This window comes from Ranitomeya variabilis, chromosome 3 (assembly GCF_051348905.1).
Source record: "Ranitomeya variabilis isolate aRanVar5 chromosome 3, aRanVar5.hap1, whole genome shotgun sequence".
Taxonomy (NCBI): domain Eukaryota; kingdom Metazoa; phylum Chordata; class Amphibia; order Anura; family Dendrobatidae; genus Ranitomeya; species Ranitomeya variabilis.
The window spans coordinates 422982292-423002651 of record NC_135234.1 but is presented as its reverse complement, the minus strand read 5'-3'; the positions used below and the strand labels follow the sequence as shown (position 1 = coordinate 423002651).

The following is a 20360-nucleotide window of genomic DNA, read 5'->3' as shown; positions in this document are numbered from 1 at the left end:
GCGGCAAAACGCACGCTAAAACGCTGCGTTTTGCGCCGCATGCGTCGTTTTTGGCCGCAAGTTGGACGCAAAAAAAATGCAACTTGAAGCGTTTCTTGCGTCCAACGCTTGCGGCCATGCGGCGCAAAACGCAGCACAACGCATGTCCATGCGCCCCCATGTTAAATATAGGGGCGCATGACGCTTGCGGCGCCGCTGCGGCGCCCGACGCTGCGGCGCTGACCGCAAATGTGAACGTAGCCTTAAGGTGTTACATAGGGCATATTATGTACCAACCAAATTACATGCCATTTGTCCGCACATCTCTAAAGACTGCTTTAGGGGTTGTAATATCCCTGGGGATATGCTCCACATTTGGTGGAAATGTCCGATCGTTGAGAAATTATGGCAAGAAGTTAACTCAATTATTATCCAATTATTTGGTAAACCAATTATAATGGATCCCACAGTATTCCTATTGGGAAAGATGCCACATGGATTCTCGAAGAGTCTTTGGAGATTAGCGAATACATTGTGCATGGCAGCTAAAATTCATATAGCTTCTAAATGGAGAACTCAGACACTGTCCATTTCAATGGTGAGAGACAGAATGAATGAAATTTTAATGTGCGAGAGAATCCAAGCAACTAGATGTGATGACATGGATGCCTTTTTTCGAATCTGGAGCCCTTGGCTCGATCTCGACTCTAGCACCCCCCTGACTCGAACCCTCCTATTGTCTCCATGAATTTCTTACATCTTATATCTGTAAAAGCTTATTAACATTATTAGTATATTGCGACAAATCAGCACTCACCTAATTATCAACATCTGATGACATGACATGTTGGATTTCCCCCGTAATTGGTAAAACGAACTGATGTTATCTCCCTTGTTGTTCCTATCCCTAGTCTGTCTTGTCCTGTCTTTCTAGTTTGGTTTATATGATCGACCTTTATTGATATGGTTACTTTTACATTTTTGTCACGATGCTCTACAAATAACTATATTTTTTTTTTACATGGAAGGTCGTTTTTGTTATATATTGTTATGAAAACTTTAAATAAACATATTGAAACAAAAAAAAAAAGAATAGAAAAAATCTTTATTCAGAAAACAACGTTCACAGAGACATTTTAAAAACATCTAAAAACATAGTTAGGAACAATGGGTCCATCAAGATAACAGATAAATGCTGCCAGAATTATGCACCTTGCACAGCTAATACAGATCCTCTATGGGCATTTAGCATAAATCACAAATGATCCTGACAAAATACTCAATGTACCACAGGGGTTGTTAGTCCAAACTGTTGGGTAATTAGGTAGGCACTTATAGGCCACACATATTGATATCAAATGGGGATACAGTGGCAGAATCCTCAATGTTTAGTCATTCCCCCCACTGCGTCCTCCTCAAAAACCTCCGGTAGCTCTTACCCAGCCCTAGTGCAGACCCCTATGGAAGCGATCCTCTAGGGCCTTGGCACCCACACAGCTTCATTTGATCGGACATGCCTGTTGATATAGGATCGCTTCCATAGGGGTCTGCACTAGGGCTGGGTAAGAGCTACTGGAGGTTTTTGAGGAGGACGCAGTGGGGGGAATGACTAAACATTGAGTACCCTTACTGTAGTGACAGTTAGCTAGTTGCTAGTGGTTGCAACCATTGATACCTTAGCTACTGCAATGCCCTGTACATGGGGTAAGCAACATAGCAAATAAGAATAGCTATACTACATTTCTGATTGGAGGTATTTGCTAATATTATTATTACACCTACTACAGATTGCTATGGGATCTTTGATCTGGGAATACCTCTGAAAAATCGTCCGAGTTTCATCTAGAAAACTCATCTGATTTTCCACTAATTTGTATCCGTATTTTCTTTTTTTCTGTTTGTGTGATGTTTGTGTGATGTCTGCGTGCTGTAAGTTTTTATACATACAACTATATGGCCATGTTCACACATTAAGTATTTTGTCAATACTTTACATCAGTATTTCTAAGACAAAACCAGGAGTGGAGCAATCAGAGGAAAAGTATAATAGAAACACGTGCACCACTTCTTCATTTTTCTCCCTCTCCAGGTTTTGGTATATAAATACTGATATAAAATACTGACCAAAAACTAAAAGAGTGAACGTGGCTTTAATTCCTTCATGACCTTGGGATTTTCCGTTTTTGCGTTTTTTGTTCCCCTTCTTCCCAGAACCATAACTGTTTTATTTTTCCATCAATGTGGTCATGTAAGGGCTTGTTTTTTTCAAGACGAGTTGTACTTTTGAATGACACCATTGATTTTACCATATTGTGTACTGGAAAAAGGGGGAAAAAATCCAAGTACGCTGAAATTGCAAAAAAAGTGCAATTACACAAATTTCTTTTGGTTTTCCCCAGCTACAAAGAATGGAGAGGTCTGTAATTTTTATCGAAGGTAAGCTTCAACTGTGAGAGACAGAATCTTAAAAAAAAAATTCAGAAAATCACATTTTATGATTTGTACATAATTAATTTGCATTTTATTGCATAAAATAATTATTTGATACACTAGAAAAACAGAACTCAATATTTAGTTCAGAAACCTATGCAATTACAGAGGTCAGAAGTCTCCTGTAGTTCTTGACCAAGTTTGCACACACTGCAGCTGTGATTTTGTCCCCTTAATCCATACAGATCTTCTCCAGATCTTTCAGGTTTCGGAGCTGTCGCTGGGCAACATTGAGTTTCAGCTCCCTCCAAAGATTTTCTATTGGATTCAGGTCTTGAGACTGGCTAGGCCACTCCAGGACCTTGAAATGCTTCTTAGGGAGCCACTCCTTAGTTGTCCTGGCTGTGTGTTTTGGGAGATTGTCATGCTGGAAGACCCAGGCACGACCCATCTTCAAAACACGACGAGTGGAGTTGATACCAAAAAGTTCTATTTTGGTCTCATCTGATCACTTTAGTAAGACAACTTATTGCAGTCGAAATGCGTCGACTGGGTCATGTCGACCATGTAAATTTGTCTTTGGTATGCACTATATTTTCTTTTGAAAAGGGAAAGAAAAGGAAAATCCAGTCCTGTTGAGCCGGACTCCAGTTTTTTCTATTATCTTTGATGTAAGGCCAGGGTGACGCCGGTGTCTGAGCCCCAGGTGGATGAGCATAGAGCAACTGGGTGAGCTGGAATCAAGTTTTTATAATTAATGGTAATGTTTGAGACTGTGGTCCCAGCTCTCTTCAGGTCATTGATCAGTTCCTCCCATGTAGTTCTGGACTGATTCCTGACTTTTCTCAGAATCATCCTTACCCTACAAGGCAAGATCTTGCCTGGAGCCCCAGACCAAGGAAGATTGACAGTCGTCTTGTGTATCTGCTTGCCTATTGTACTGTATCCCATCCCATCCTTGTGCAGGTCAACAATTTTGTGCTTGGGGTCCTAAGTGCGAGCCAGAATTGTTGCTGGTTGGTAGGTGATCAAATAACAATTTCAAGCAATAAAATGCAATTTCTTTATTTAAATATCATACAATGGGATTTTCTGGTTTTTATTTTTAGATTTTGTCTCTCACAGTTAAACGATAAAAATTACAGACTTCTTCAATCTTTGTAGGTCATTAAAACTTGCAAAATCGACAGTGAGTTAAATAGTTATTTTCCCCACTGTATATGTCATAGGTGGTGAAGGGGTTAAATGTGCATGATGAAATATAGTTTTCTTAGGTTTATAATATGATTAAATCAACCATCAACGTGGTTGCGGGCTCACTCACATGAGCGTATAATACAGCTAAGTGTTTTCCAGTGTTTTTTTTGGATAGAACTTGGCTCAATGTCAAGTGCAGATTTCCAATTTTTTTTCTAATGCCAATTCAGCATGACAAAAAAATTGCAGCATGCTGCGAGTGGCTCCAGAATTTGGATTTTGCACACCCATACAAGTCTATAGATGTGTTTGAAACATCAGACTCCATTCGGATGTCATCCAAGTGCAGTCCGACATCAACGGACTCAGACAATGGAGAAAATGGAGAAATTAAGTTCTCCATTTTCTCCGCATCTGTGCTGCGATTCTCTCATTTCATTAGCATAATTCTCCCGCTTGAGGAAATCAATGTGTGACCTTGGCCAAAGTCAGGGTGTGACGCAGAGTAATTTCTCATGGATAAGCCGTGAGTCGGGGAAGTCAAGAAGTTTCACGTCAAGAGCCAAGTCAGGTCACAGGCAGTTGTCAAAATTCCGAGGTAGGAGTGTGTCAAGGTAAAAAGGGTAATACAGGTAAAACAGGTAATCAATTCCAAGTTCTTGTAAGAAAGATAAAAATATCAGAGTGCAGAGCACAGAGCAAACACACCACTGAGCTGACAGCTTAGCTAAGTAGCTGGGTTGTCACTCAGAATATGGAACACCTGATGGAAGCTCAGCACCTTCCAGTCTTAGGCCGGGATCACACATGCAAGAAAAACGTCCGAGTCTCGCATGGTAATACCCGGCACTGCCGCCGTCTCGTTGGAGCAGAGCATGCAGCTGCAAGTATTGCTATGCGGCCGCACGCTCCGCTCCTGAGTGACGGTGGCAATTCCGGGTATTACTCTGCGAGACTCAGACGTATTTCTCGCATGGGTGATCCCGGCTTAGATTAAATGGCTGAGCTGTCTATCAAAATACAGACAGCGTAGCTTGCCAATGCACTAGATTGGACAACTGAGCTGTCACTCATCAAACTGACAGCTCAGCACAACTTTGATTGCATTGGGCAGCAAAGCTGTCAGTCACTGTGTCCAAGACACACTGAGCCGAGGAATCGTGACACAGGGACATGGCTTATGGTCGTGAAGGGGTTAATCCTAAATTTACTTTCATATATATTACTTCATATGTATATATATATATATACATATACATACACACACACTAGATAGAGGCCCAATGCTATCGCATTGGGAGGGCGGTGTCATAATCCCAGTGCAGGGTTTGACCTGCACGCCAGGGGTTAATGTTTTGATCAGTGCAGGCTCTGACCTGCACACCTGGGACTTATTATTGGCCTCTCTTTGGTTCGGGGAGAGTTTCTTATAGCCCTGGGAAGCTCCAGTCTCTGTCAGTTATACTTTTGCTATTGGCTGAGTGTGTTGACCTCTGTTTGCTTGTGCCTGTGGAGCGCCCCCACACCGCCGCAGGGCCGAGGGATACCCGGAGCCGGGCCTCTGGGAGTCTCTGTTCAGTTCTGGGGATGTCACGGTGGCTAAGCCCGGTCCGTGGCCCTGTCTGTCAGCGGAGGACGTCCGGTAGAATAAGTGGTGGTGTAACGGTGCAATTGTGAGGTGCAGGTCGCGGTAAATAACGAGGACACCAGGTTGCAGTCTCTTTACCTCTTTACTGAAGATCTCTGAGTCCTCAGTCCAGGATACGGTTTACCAGGCTGCGCAAGTCCGGCCGGTCCAATGGCACCTCCAGAGTTCTCTTCACAGGTGGAAATCTGTGCCTTCCTGCTTGCGCTATGTGTTGTGGTCCTTCCCTGCTGTGCTTACGGAAAGTCCCCACAACTGTTGTGTCTGTTTCTTAAGTTCCCTCACAACTCGACTAGATGATGTTCTGCTAATCCTCCGTCCCTCCCTGAGGTTCGGGTAGGAACGGCACCCGTTTGACGGGTAGGCTCGGAGCTCTTCCGGGACCCTAGAGACGCCCCTCTCCACAAGTTGCCCCCCAAGACTTCATAGGTGATTTGAGTTAGACAGCCCGCCTGAGACTGACTGTCCTGCCGCTGTTTAGAGTATTGCTTGAAGCTGGATATTATGATACTCTCTCGGCGTTCCGGCCACCGGTTGTGCGCCTCAGTAGAATGTTGCCTCGGTCTTACAGCACGACTCCTACTGGTATTCTCCTATCGCTTTGATCTCGTTTCTCACTCAGCACAATCTATCTCTCTTCTAATCCTTTCTTCGGGCACCGCCGCTACCCGGAGCAGGCACGGTCCCGTTACGTTCGTTCTCGTTGCCAAGCCTCTGTCAGGATCCCACCCCTAACAGAGACCCTACTGTCTCTTCCCCTACAACACCCTCTGCCACAAGGTGTTGCCTGGTTCCAACCCAGTCAGCTTTCTGATCTAACTTCCTGCCTGACCCCCAGTTTACCCACTGTGGTGGGGAGTGGCCTAATGAATAGCACCCTTAGCTCCCCCCGGAGGCCCGGCTGTGAAATGTATTGGTGACTGTGATACCTGATTAGATGAACTCCTTCAGTGCCATCAGAGGTACCATAGCTCCCCTTAGTGGCGGAGCCACAGTACTGCAACGACCAGGACTCTGGGGTGCTGCACCTGTATTCTAGTTTGCTTGTATGGTTCTGACTCGGTTCTGTTCCCTGGTGTGATTTTGCCTTTTGATTCTGTACTGTGTATCTGCTTCTTTGGTTTTCTGACTCCTGCCACGTCCCTGACTATTCTTGATTACCCTGCTCCTTGTGTACCGCGTTATCTCTCCCGTTTACTGACCTCGGCTTGTTTTGGATTGCGTCTCCCTGTGTTGCCTCATCCTTTCCCTGGTGTCCAGTGACTCTTTACCCTTCTCCTATGCCTTTGTTCCTGTAGTATCCTGCATACTCCAGCTACAGGATGCTAAGACCCGCCCCCTGTTGTCACGTGACCACAGGTCCTTTCAGTATACTCAACACCTGGTGTTCTGTTCACTCCAGCTCTGCTGTATCGGTGTTTTCTTGCCCAGCTCTTGGGCGCTGTGAGTACAGCTGTCACAGGTTGTCTGAGACTCTGGGTTCTCACTGTCAGGGCAGCACAAATTGCTGGGAAGTGCCACCTGGCGGTTTCTCCTGATAGTTAGCCTTGATAGGCGGTAATGTCATGATGGGGGCAGGCTTTGCAGCATTGAGAATCCCCCCCACATGTTCTCACCCACCTATCCACTCTCTCTTTCCCCATGTGCTGACTTCTCCAGTCTGTGCTCTCCTCTTCTTTGACCTGTCTACCCCATGTGCTATCCCCCCTGTCTGCTGTCTCTCTCCTTCCTGTGCTGTAATCTCCCTCAAAGACAATACTGACATTACAGCAGGAGATCGCAGAGGATACATTTTGTGAGGCAAAATATTGTTTAAAAACAGTCAGCGAAATATTTTACCTAACAAAAGAAATCCTCTGTGATCCCCTGCTGTAATGTCAGTATTGGCTTTTGCTTCCTCCCCTGCCCGGGAGATGTGGTATGTTCTGTACACGGTCAGACACAGACAATTTTAAACCCATTTAATGCGACTGGCTTCCTCTGCCTGTATACACATTGTGCATCTGCCACCGGAATCAGCCGAATGATTCACTGCGCCTGCGCAGTAAATCAGACCGCTGCCATCTTTGTGCAGAAAGATAGCGGCGGTCACACTTAAACTGCGCATGCGCTCCGCCTGCACAAAGATGGTGGCGGTCAGTGAATCATTCGGCTGATCCCAGTGACAGCGTGTTTGCGACGGTGTTCTGCTAGTGGTACCACGCAAGAGGCTGCATATGGTGTATTCATTGTGTGTGTGTGTGTGTGTGGTGCATATGACATATACAGTGTGTGTTTGTGTGTGTGTGGTGCGTACGGCGTATACAGTGTGTTTGTGTGTGTGTATGTGTGTGTGGTGTGACGGTGTTCCGCCGGTGGTACAGCGCAAGAGGCTTGTACCACCAGCAGTTTCCATATTGAGACATCCATCACTTGGGTGTCCCAATATGGAGGTCGGTGAACTTCCACCTCTTGGAATTCTGGGATCCAGACACATCTGGACGGAACAGGATGTGAAGACATTACAAGGTAAGTATATATATATATGTATATATATAATTTATTTTAGTACCTTTTAGTGCAGTAAGAAAATGATTCAACATTTGTAATTTGCAAATAAATCATGTAAATCAAAACATATACAGTTATTTAAAGACAGAGATATTTATTTTTGTTTCCTGATAATATGTAATGGTATTTCTTCAGGCCCAGGAACGAGCTGGAATGACTGTTAACGTGACTATTCCTTCAGGTACTTTTCCAACTATAGCAATATATTGTGTATGCTGCCATTGTATGCATGCCCCTGCTGAAAAATGCTATATGGCCAAAACATGAGGACGCTCCTCTGCAAAACAAGGCCACAGTATCAAGCACCAAGCAAAGCAATCTCAATTGCCAAACAGTTGTAGTATGAGTAATACTTAAAAGTGGTACTGTCATCTTATGCCACTTTTGACGGCTTGTGAAATTTTCTGATCTGCAATTTGTATTATTTCTAAGAAACGGATATGTCCAGGAGTGAAATCAACTAGTGGGGCGGTCGAGCACAAAACTGCAATCAGGCTCAGATGTTGGACTTACTCATCCAAATTCATTGCATGAATTCACAATGCGCTTTGAGTACAAAATTCCACAGACAGTCTAAAAAAAATCCTATAAAAAAACCTTTTCTTAAAAAGTGGACTCTAATCTAGCCACAAAAGGGGGCCCAACTCCATATTAGCTCCCAGCAGAGGTGTATCTAGCGTTTCTGGCACCCGGGGCAAGAATTCATTTTGGTGCCCCCCCCAGGACATATGCCCCCCGTCAGCCCCATCATTGTCCTCTCCTCCTCCACCATCCCTATCATTGCTCTCTCCCCGTCAGCCCCATCATTGCCCTCTCCTCCCCCACACACACACCATTCACTTCTCTGCACATTCCCCTGCAGCGCGATACACACACACACACACACTCACATACACACACACACATTCACACACACATACACACACACATACACACATTCTCACACACACACACATACACATACACACATTCTCACACACATACACATACACACATTCTCACACACATTCACACACACATTCACACACACATTCACACACACATACACACATTCTCACACACACACATTCTCACACACATACACATACACACATTCTCACACACATACACACACACATACACACACACATTCACACACACATTCACACACATTCACACACACCTCTCACCTCTCCTCGCGCTCTGCCGCAGCAGCTCCATCGCCTTCCTCTGACACAGCCGGCCGCTGAATGATGACGTCATCCAGCGGCGCGTCTGTGTGAGAGGAAGCAAGAGGAAGCAGGAAGACAGATCGCTGGGCAGCGGAGCTGCAGGGATTTCTCCCTGCCCGCCGCAGCCACTCTGCAGGGGCTCCCCTCCCCCTCTGCACACATTGGGAGCCGACACTCTGCAGCTTCTCTGTGCCGGCTGTCAGCTTGACAGTTGGCACAGAGAACAGCTGACTCCCAGACCGGGGGCGGCAGAATGCAGCCGCCGGGGGAGACACTGCGGACCGCCGCATTAGGCGGCCCGACTGCGCCCCCCTGCCAGCTGCACCCGGGGCACATGCCCCGGCTACCCCCCCTAGATACGCCACTGGCTCCCAGAGTGGGAAATCCAAAAAGCTCATAGAGGTGTGAAGGTCCAATGTCCACCACATACTTTACCATATAGCAGCATGTATGGCACAGGTTCTGAATGCCGAGCATGAGGACTTAGATACTGCTAATACTGTTATGGTCGTTTGTATACACCCCCTTGTATATTATGTATCATTACTGTTTGTTATAAGTGAAAAGTTGTGTTTATGTTTGCAGTGGCAAAAAACGAATCAGACATTAAATTATCAGAGCTTTCCATTCAGAAGACTGACATACCGCAGCTCTGTGAAGAACCTGGCTCTTCCAAGAAGCTTTTACCAATGAAGGAAGCCATTGTCTTACGTGGCCTCACTCTGGCCCTGGCCATTGCTGTGTTCTTAACAGGAGTTCTTGTTAAAGTGTGGACATCTTACTAGCGGAAATTAATGATACAGTTTCATTAGCACAATGGTTGAGTGACTGTTTTTGAACACTATAAATCTTCGTCTGGACTAGCATTATATGACACTTATTCTTTGGAAAAGACATGTATTTCAAAATCTACTGTGGGTGATTTATCATGAGAAGACTTATTGAAGTCACTTTTGCTTGAGGCTGCATTATCATTGTTTGCGCCAAATTTATCCATGTTGCTCAGTGTTTGATAAATATATCTTTAAATTGGTTATCCGGGACTTTTGTACTTTTTTCTTATGGGGCTAAGATCTTACAGCAGGTAGTTGGCAACTACCTGACTGTAACTGACTGCTCTGCCCTGTGCCGATCTCTGCCTGCTCAGAGGGGTCAAGTGCCGCTCCAGTCTGCGATTCTGCAGATTCTGTTAAAGGGAATCTGTCACATAATTTTTCTTATATAAGATGCGGCCACCTCCATTAGGGGCTTATCTACAGCATTCTGTAGATGGCATCTGTGTGCCATCCGTGTGCCGCATTAGTGTGACACATACCGGCACCTGAGAAAAGCTGTACAGTTCGTGTTGTTCCCAGGTGTCGGGTGCTGAAAGCAGCTATTTTCATTGTCGCCTGGTCTCCCTGAGATCAGCGCAACCAGGCGACAATGATGGCAGTTATATTCAGCACCCACTGTGTACATTGTGTTAGCTGTGATGCCATGAAGGTTACCTCAGTTCATCGGCCGACTCACACTGAAAAGAGCAAGGGAACAGCTGGCTGTCACCTGTGGTAACCTCTATGATGTTACCGCTCGTCACTGAAGCTATGTCCCAAGCTCAGGTCAGTGTCTCCTGGATTCATGGCTGCTGGTTGCATCATGCCATAGCTCAGCCATGCAATCCAGCTGTAGCATAGCAGGAGTTCTCTGTAGGATTGTGTAACACCCCAGGTAACCGCTTGTTACAGCGGTATTGCCTTCCTCTCGGGGAGGGTGATGCCATGCCTGGAAGCGAGGAAAGATCCCTTTAACAGGTAACACATACATGCAACATATTTTGACTCGAGGCCAGAAGAGGGAGCTCTGATCCAGTTTATGGGTGGCTCCCCTATATAGATTCTGGCTGGAGGAGGAGTGAGTCAGTCTGTGAGAGAGGAGAGTGGAGTTCAGGAAGAGAGCTGGGGCCGTGTAGACGTGAGGATCTGCAGCTCCTGTGAGGAAAGCTGGGGCCGTGCAAACCCATGGTTCTGCAGCTCCTGGAAAGGAAAGAGAGGAACAGAACAGTTTGTGGAGAGTGTGAAGGAGGAAGAAGCAAAGGAGAAATGAGGAGCTGGAGGGGACCGAGGTTGTGGGGGTAACTGTATGCCCCACAGCAGAAAGCAGCGGGCAGGAGATTGCAAGTTGCCTGTCCACCATTACACCTGAAGGCAAAGCAATACATAGAGCCCGGAGTCAACTTAGAGACACCTGTAAAAAGGCTCGAGTTCCCTGCCATGCGGGTAGCATGCTACCAAAAGGGACAGAGAGAAAGTGAGGACCTTGTGTGAGGCCTTAGGTAGCAAGGAACTACAACACAGCGCAGTAAGGAGGGCTTCCAACCCCACCTGGCTAGGGGTATCTCTGAATCGCTTCCAGGCCGGCCGGACTGCACCATCACCTGTGATCCATACACTGGACTGTGGCTGCCTACTACAGTAAACAGGTAGACTGCAACCTTGTGTCCTCCACTTCTCTCCTACACCACACCAACTTTGCCTACTACACCCCAGGAGCCCTGGGGACTAAGCTTCACCTGTGGGAAGCAATACCACCCCTGCTGCAATAACACCATCTCCAGAGGACCCCTTTAAGCAGCGGTCACTCCCGACCGAATACCACAGGTGGCGTCACGAACATTACTACAATAGACTTTATTTTTCCCTTTTATTGGACGCCCAGGGCCACGGACCGGGTCACTGCCACCGTGACACATCCCTTTAAGAACCAGCCCTGTTCCTAGTATCCCCTAGGTCCTAGAGAGCGCTCCAATTGTCGTCGGACATATGAGGAATATGGTGTTTTATTATTTTTAATTTAACAGTAATAAATGTGAAAAAGAGGGTGGGACGTTCTTATTTCAAATAAAGGAGCCTGTGTCTTTCAATCAAAGGACTTTACTCTGGCTGTGTATTTTGACCCCCTGACGAAGGCAATCGCTGAAACGTGCGTCGGGGTGGACGCATCCTCTAGACTGCTTGTCATTCGTCACCCATTTCAAAGGTACTTTATGATTTCAGCTGATGGCAGCATTTTGATAACTATACCATTCTCATTATGAGATTGTATGTACACACTATGTGAATACCTATATTGTCAATAATATTGCTCCACATGCACTGTCACTTTATTATAGTATACAGCTATCTTTCTATTTAGATTTAATTTTCAGTGCTAATTTTGACACTGTTTTTTCCACTTTTTTTTCACCAGTTTTTCAGCACTTTTTACCTGTTGGTATGGGGTTTATATTGTGTGCATGTCTGGTGATTCTACCATAATATTACATATATATCAATTATCAATTTTTTTGCAGTCAATTTTTGCAGCAATATTTATTCTGTTCCACATATGTTGTTTTTACCATATGATTGACCTATGTTCAGCTGGTCCTAAAGTTGTATGCGTCCCTCTGTCCTGTGTTTTTGTTCCCACCTGCACCAATTTTATATTTGTTTATTAATAAAAAATATATATTTTTAAATTTATTTGGGTTTATAGTCGGTTTTCTCTCTGTTTATGAATTATCAATACCGATATACCCTACTATACAGTATATCTGTGGCACACATATAATAGCTGATATGAGCTTACATTTCTAATATTACATATCTAACACTAATTAGGCTATTTGTGTGTATTGTTCTTGAGAATTTTTGTGACGTATTTTTTACAATATGACTATGAGGTTAGTAATTCAGGTATCTTATAGACGTCTCTCCATTACTAGCCCTTGAGCTTGATGGCAGCCGCCATAAAACAGTTGACATCAACCCCAACACTATTACCCCACTTGCCAATACACCAGGGAAAGTGGGAAGAGCGAGGCTAAGTGCCAGATTTGGTGCATCTTATGGATGCTCCATTTCTGGGGTGGCTGAGGGCTGATGTTCTTAGCCTGAAAGGCAGGCCAATATCTCTGCTCCCTTACCAGGCTATTAATATCAACCCACCGCTGTATATTTCCTTTGCTGGTTAGAAATTATAGGGGGACCCTACGTTATTTTTTTTTCTGGGGTCCCCCGTAAACCAGTATAGGCTAAGCAAACAGCTGTGAGATGTCATTGTCTGGTAACATTTTGGGATATGGGCCCATTTCCCAGATTATTTACATCAGCCCCCAGCGGTTGGCTTTCCCTCTGAAAATTATGTGGGAGCCACGCCATTTAAATTATTTATTTTATACACGATGCACACAGCAGGTGCTAAATACAACTCCCATCATTACTCCCTGAGATCAGTGTGACCAGGTGACAATGACGAGAGCTTCCTTCAGCACCTGGCTCATGGGAACAGTGAGAACTTTACTGCTTTTCACAGGCACCAGTACATGTTAAACTGATGGCACACAGATGTCATCCATGATTCATCAATGTGCGGGACATTTTTCAACCCGTGCTGCTGATAAAAAATGAACATGTCAGTGTGTTTTGCCCTTGTACTCAAGTTCCATGGAAACAAATTGACTTGTAGGCAGACCCATTCATTTGAATGAGTGTATGTGTGTAAGTGTCTCTGGTACATGTGAAAACTGTCACCACACATGCCAGAAACACTGACGTGTGAAGGAGACTTTACTGTGAGGAGCCCACAGTCCATCAGCATGACAATGGCAGTGACGTCCCATGGACAAAGAGGAAGAGCTACTCTGTCACCGTGAGGTCAAACTAAGCAGCACAATTGCTGACAGGAGAGGTCTGTGATCACTAAGACTCATAAGAGTGCATTGTCAGACAGAACAGGCAGGTAGTTGGCAACTACCTGCCTGTAAGTTCTTAGCTCAATATGAAAGAAAATGCAAAATTAAGGGATAACCCCTTTAACTATAACACATCTGTCTGAAAATGCTTCCTTTATTGGACTGAGAATTGCAACATTTTAATTTATAAATCTTGGGTAGGCTTTGTTCACATTAAATTTGTGAAGGCTATGTATAACAGATGTATACCAGTGTACACCTATAGAGTGGTTGGGATATATTACAGCCTGACATTGAGCGTTCTCCTGATGAATACTTCTAATGGAACATGCAAAATCTGAACAAAGTTGCGGAAATGCTATTTGCATCCATGAGAAACAAATTTCAGGCACAGTTAAACCTGGAACCTGTCTTCAAATCTGCATGAAAAACTATCCTGTACATGTTCCTTACAGCAGCTTCATGGTTTTACCATGGGAACAACGAGAAATGAAGATTACATCAAGTCTGTGGCTCCAGTTTACAGCTCCGGAGAGGCAGGAGGCACATATACACACACACACACACACACACACACACACACACACACACACACTAATAGGTAAAGGTTCACAGCTCCAAAGAATAAGGATACACTTAGGGTATGTGCAGAGGATCAGTAAACGCTGTGGATTGGACGCTGCCTACTTGTGCAGTGTTCAAGCCGCAGCATCCAGATGTTACTACATAGTGGATTGGATTTTAAGAAATCCCATGTCCACTATACGTCCAGAGAAGCCCGCGGCTCACCCACAGAGATGGACATGCGAGGCATCTCTCCAGATCGCAGCATGTCAAATGACACAAGAGAAATTTCACATGCAAATTCACTTGCATTCAATAGATGGCAGCACTTTTTACGCGGCGAACATGTGCTGTGTCCAAAGCACTGTCAGTTCAGGATCATCTGCACATACCGTTTGTGACAGGATCACTGACAGTGTATGAGAGGAGATATGTGTCACTGCACATACTGTCATCAGTGATGTGAAACCAGGATATTTTGCCTCCAGCACACTACGTGTTAAGAGGTTTAACTTGAAGTTGCATACATGGGCTGGTTTTATGTGGGCACCCATAGAGTGGATTGAAGGATACTTACCATATTTCCATCTGCAGAGCTGACGCCGGCATGTGTACTGACAGGACCTGGGATGATGTCACGGTCAGGTGATCATCACATCGTCTAGCTTAAATAGCTTGACTAGAAAGTTAGTGTGTGTTGTGTTTTGGGAGAGGAGGAACTCCCACATGGCTCCAGGAGGAACTGAGGACATTGTGCGTTACCTGCGGGTGAATCCTGCAGGGAAAGGACTCTTTTTTACTTTATCTTTGTTTTGTTTTCCGTTAGGCCGGAAAGGCCACACTCACTTTATTAAACTCTGCTAAGGTTTATGTTTTATCATTGAATATATTTTTATTAAGCAATTAAAGTATTTTTTATAACATCTGAAAACATTACATATTAATTAAATGGAAGAGGCAAATACAGAATCAGTCAGTCCCTTTCCCCTTCCCAAATGTTGTTTCAGCACTAACATAATGAACCAACTATGTTCATGCTACAACATGTAACTTGTTTGTATTTCTTAAATGCGGAGAGGAAAAGATTAATGACATTAGGAAATAAAATTGAAGAGACATGAAGGAAAAACAAGAAATAAAAGACATAGGTAGGACAAAGAAAGAACAAAGAAAGAAAAAAGAAAGAAAGTGGACATCGAAGTTCTCGCATCCTAACAACCCCATCTGCCAAGGGGTCTGAGAACACATATCTTATGTTAACCACGTCTGGAAGTATTGTGATTCTTTAAATTGGATCCATGGGTGCCATACCACAAACCACCTAGTATTCGTCTTATCATCAAATGCCCTGATCTCCTCCATTCGCTGCAAGAGATTCATCGCCTCTACCGACTCTATCTTTTTTTTGTAAAACCGAAGATCTCCAAAGTCTAGGTATAATTTGATGCATCGCTATCATAAAAAATGGTAGCAGATCTTTCTTGATTTTGGAAATAGCACCTGGAAAAATGGATAACAACGCTATTTCTGGAGATGCTTCCACCTGAGTTTTAGTAATATGGTTATATAGCAGAAATATTTCATTCCATAAGGATCTAACCCCTTGACAGTCCCACCACACATGTAACATTGATCCAATTGCTGCATTACTTCTCCAGCACATATCTGAAAACGCCGGGTACATCTTATGTACTTTAACGTGTGTTCTGTACCAATACATCAATATTTTGTAATTTAGCTCCTGGATACTGAAAGAAACCGACATCCTATGCGTGAGAGCGAATGATTTAGACCACATCTTAGCTGTGATTTCTCTATTCAGGTTTATGTTTTAATAGACAAGGGGGTCATTTACTTCAAGAGTAGTGTTGAGCATTCCGATACCGCAAGTATCGGGTATCGGCCGATACTTGCGGGTATCGGAATTCCGATACCGAGATCCGATACTTTTGTGGTATCGGGAATCGGTATCGGGATTAATATCAATGTGTAAAAGAAAGAATTAAAATAAAAAATAGGGATATACTCACCTCTCCGACGCAGCCTGGACTTTACCGCCGTAACCAGGAGCCGTTGTACCTAAGAATGCGCGCTTGAAGGGCCTTAGATGACGTCACGGTGCTCTGATTGGTCCGTAGCGGTCGCATGACCGCTACGCGACCAATCACAAAGCAGTGATGTCACCTAAGGTCTTTCAAGCGCTTGAAAGACCTTAGGTGACGTCACTGCTTTGTGATTGGTCGCGTAGCGGTCACGCGACCGCTACGGACCAATCAGAGCGCCGTGACATCATCTAAGGCCCTTCAAGCGCGCATTCTTAGGTACAACGGCTCCCGGTTACGGCGGTAAAGTCCAGGCTGCGTCAGAGGGTGAGTATATCCCTATTTTTTATTTTAATTCTTTCTTTTACACATTGATATGGATCCCAGGGCCTGAAGGAGAGTTTCCTCTCCTTCAGACCCTGGGAACCATACAGGATACCGTCCGATACTTGGTGTCCCATTGACTTGTATTGGTATCGGGTATCGGTATCGGATTAGATCCGATACTTTGCCGGTATCGGCCGATACTTTCCGATACCGATACTTTCAAGTATCGGACGGTATCGCTCAACACTATTCAAGAGGCGTTACTGAGTCTACCTTTGCAAGCAGCCAAGCGAATCAAACCCTCACACGTTATACATGCACACACATAGGCATAGGTATGGGCTCCCAGCTCCCGAATGCCCTATTTATTATAATATATATATATTGCTAAAAAAAATAAAGGGAACACTTAAACAACATAATATAACTCCAAGTAAATCAAACTTCTGTGAAATCAAACTGTCCACTTAGGAAGTAACACTGTTTGACAATCAATTTCACATGCTGTTGTGCAAATGGAATAGACAACAGATGGAAATTATTGGCAATTATCAAGACACACTCAATAAAGAAGTGGTTCTGCAGGTGGGGACCACAGACCACATCTCAGTACCAATGCTTTCTGGCTGATGTTTTGGTCACTTTTGAATGTTTCTTGTGCTTTCACACTTGTGGTAGCAAGAGACGGACTCTACAACCCACACAAGTGGCTCAGGTAGTGCAGCTCATCCAGGATGGCACATCAATGCGAGCTATGGCAAGAAGGTTTGCTGTGTCTGTCAATGTAGCATCCAGAGGCTGGAGGCGCTACCAGGAGACAGGCCAGTACACCCAGAGATGTGGAGGGAGCCATAGGAGGGCAACAACCTAGCAGCAGGACCGCTACCTCAGCCTTTGTGCAAGGAGGAACAGGAGGAGCACTGCCAGAGCCCTGCAAAATGACCAGCAGGCTACAAATGTGCATGTGTCTTCACAGATGGTTAGAAACTGACTCCATGAGGATGGTCTGAGTGCTCGACGTCCACAGATGGGGGTTGTGCTCACAGCCCAACACCGTGCAAGATGCTTGGCATTTGCCAAAGAACAGAAGGATTGGCAAATTTGCTACTGTCGCCCTTTGCTCTTCACAGATGAAAGCAGGTTCAAACTGAGCACATGTGACAGACGTGACAGAGTCTGGGGATGCCATGGAGAGCAATCTGCTTCCTGCAACATCCTTCAGCATGACTGGTTTGGCAGTGGGTCAGTAATGGTGTGGGGTGGCATTTCTTTGGAAGGCCGTACAGCCCTCCATGTGCTAGCCAGAGGTAGCCTGACTGCCACTAGGTACCGAGATGAGATGCTCAGACACCTTGTGAGACCATATGCTGGTGCTGTTGGCCCTGGGTTCCTCCTAATGCAGGACAATGCCAGACCTCATGTGGGTGGAGTGTGTCAGCAGTTCCTGCAAGATGAAGGCATTGAAGCTATGGACTGGCCCACCCTTTCCCCTTACCTGAATCCGATAAACACATCTGGGACATCATGTCTCGCACCATCCACGTCACGTTGCTCCACAGACTGTCCAGGAGTTGGCGGATGCTTTAGTCCTGTTCCGGGAGGAGATACCTCAGGAGACCATCCGCCGCCTCATCAGGAGCATGCCCAGGCATTGTAGGGAGATCATACAGGCACGTGGAGGCCACACACTACTGAGCATCATTTCCTTGTCTTGAGGCATTTCCGCTGAATTTGGATCAGCCTGCAACTTCATTTTCCACTTTTATTTTGAGCATCATTCCAACTCCAGACCTCCGTGAGATATTAGTTGTGATTTACGTTGATCATTTTTAGGTTTTAGGCCAGCGTCACACTGGCATATTGCATCGTATGCGAGAGCATCGGATGCGATATGCTAATGTCATGCTTCTGTGCTCCGATTCTCTCGCACAGGGAGGATCGGAGCACAGCTGCGGAGGAGGCGGAGAAATTAATTTCTCCATCTCCTCCATTGTTGGGGTCCGCTTATAATATGATATCCAAGTGATGTACATTGTCTCACTCGCACCCATAGGCTTATATGGGTGCGAGTGAGCTGAGAGTTTTCCTCGGTCCGAGACAATCGCACATGCTGCGATTGTCTCGGACCGAGGAAAACGGCCGACAAAAAGTCGGCTGGTGGGAGCTGCCCCATAGCTTAACATTGGTCCGAGTGCAATGCAATTTTTTATCGCATTGCACTCGGCCATTTAAAACGCCAGTGTGACGCCGGCCTTATTGTTCTCAACACCTCAACACATTCCATTATGTAATGAATAAAGATTTACACCTGGAATATTTCAGTGATATCTAGGATGTGGGATTTTAGTGTTCCCTTTATTTTTTTGAGCAGTGTAATATATATATATATATATATATATATATATATATATATATATATATATATATACACTCACCGGCCACTTTATTAGGTACACCATGCTAGTAACGGGTTGGACCCCCTTTTGCCTTCAGAACTGCCTCCATTCTTCGTGGCATAGATTCAACAAGGTGCTGGAAGCATTCCTCAGAGATTTTGGTCCATATTGACATGATGGCATCACACAGTTGCCGCAGATTTGTCGGCTGCACATCCCAAAGATGCTCCATACAAGGCAGGATGGATCCATGCTTTCATGTTGTTTACGCCAAATTCTGACCCTACCATCCGAATGTCGCAGCAGAAATCGAGACTCATCAGACCAAGCAACGTTTTTCCAATCTTCTACTGTCCAATTTCGATGAGCTTGTACAAATTGTAGCCTCAGTTTCCTGTTCTTAGCTGAAAGGAGTGGTACCCGGTGTGGTCTTCTGCTGCTGTAGCCCATCTGCCTCAAAGTTAGATGCACTGTGCGTTCAGAGATGCTCTTAGGCCTACCTTGGTTGTAACGGGTGGCGATTTGAGTCACTGTTGCCTTTCTATCAGCTCGAACCAGTCTGCCCATTCTCCTCTGACCTCTGGCATCAACAAGGCATTTCCGCCCACAGAACTGCCGCTCACTGGATTTTTTTTCTTTTTCGGACCATTCTCTGTAAACCCTAGAGATGGTTGTGCGTGAAAATCCCAGTAGATCAGCAGTTTCTGAAATACTCAGACCAGCCCTTCTGGCACCAACAACCATGCCACGTTCAAAGGCACTCAAATCACCTTTCTTCCCCATACTGATGCTCTGTTTGAACTGCAGGAGATTGTCTTGACCATGTCTACATGCCTAAATGCACTGAGTTGCCGCCATGTGATTGGCTGATTAGAAATTAAGTGTTAACAAGAAGTTGGACAGGTGTACCTAATAAAGTGGCCAGTGAGTGTATATATATATATATATATATATATATATATATATATATATATATAAAACCAGTACTTGGCTAGAGCAAGCAGCCCCAAGGAGTAATTATCGCTGTGGACAGTGTCAATATTGTCAACATCATATCCTTGGGCGAACATTAAATATAGGGCCCATAATAACACATACTGTGGAGCAGTTCATTTCTTGTAAGACAGAGTCCATGTAACAGATATTATATCGGAAAAACGATATGGAAGATGTACATTCGTTTTAGGGAACATTTTAAATCAGTCCTTTCAGGAAAAGGGGTGCCGAGGTTGATTAACCATATTAAAGAAGTACGTGAAGGTAACCCAGGTGTATTAAGATTTGCAGGCATTGAGAAGGTGGCAT

At 44.9% G+C, this 20360-nt stretch overlaps 1 protein-coding gene across 1 annotated transcript in view; it reads left to right on the top strand.

The window, feature by feature from the left end:
• Window positions 1-9991, top strand: part of LOC143818287 (multidrug and toxin extrusion protein 1-like) — a 241583-nt gene extending 231592 nt beyond the window's left edge. The window contains exons 16-17 of the mRNA XM_077299643.1: window positions 7937-7982; window positions 9598-9991. Coding sequence (XP_077155758.1) covers window positions 7937-7982; window positions 9598-9797 — 246 coding nt within the window. The 3' untranslated portion in view covers window positions 9798-9991. The remainder of the gene's footprint in view (window positions 1-7936; window positions 7983-9597) is intronic.
• Window positions 9992-20360: the final 10369 nt, after the last annotated feature.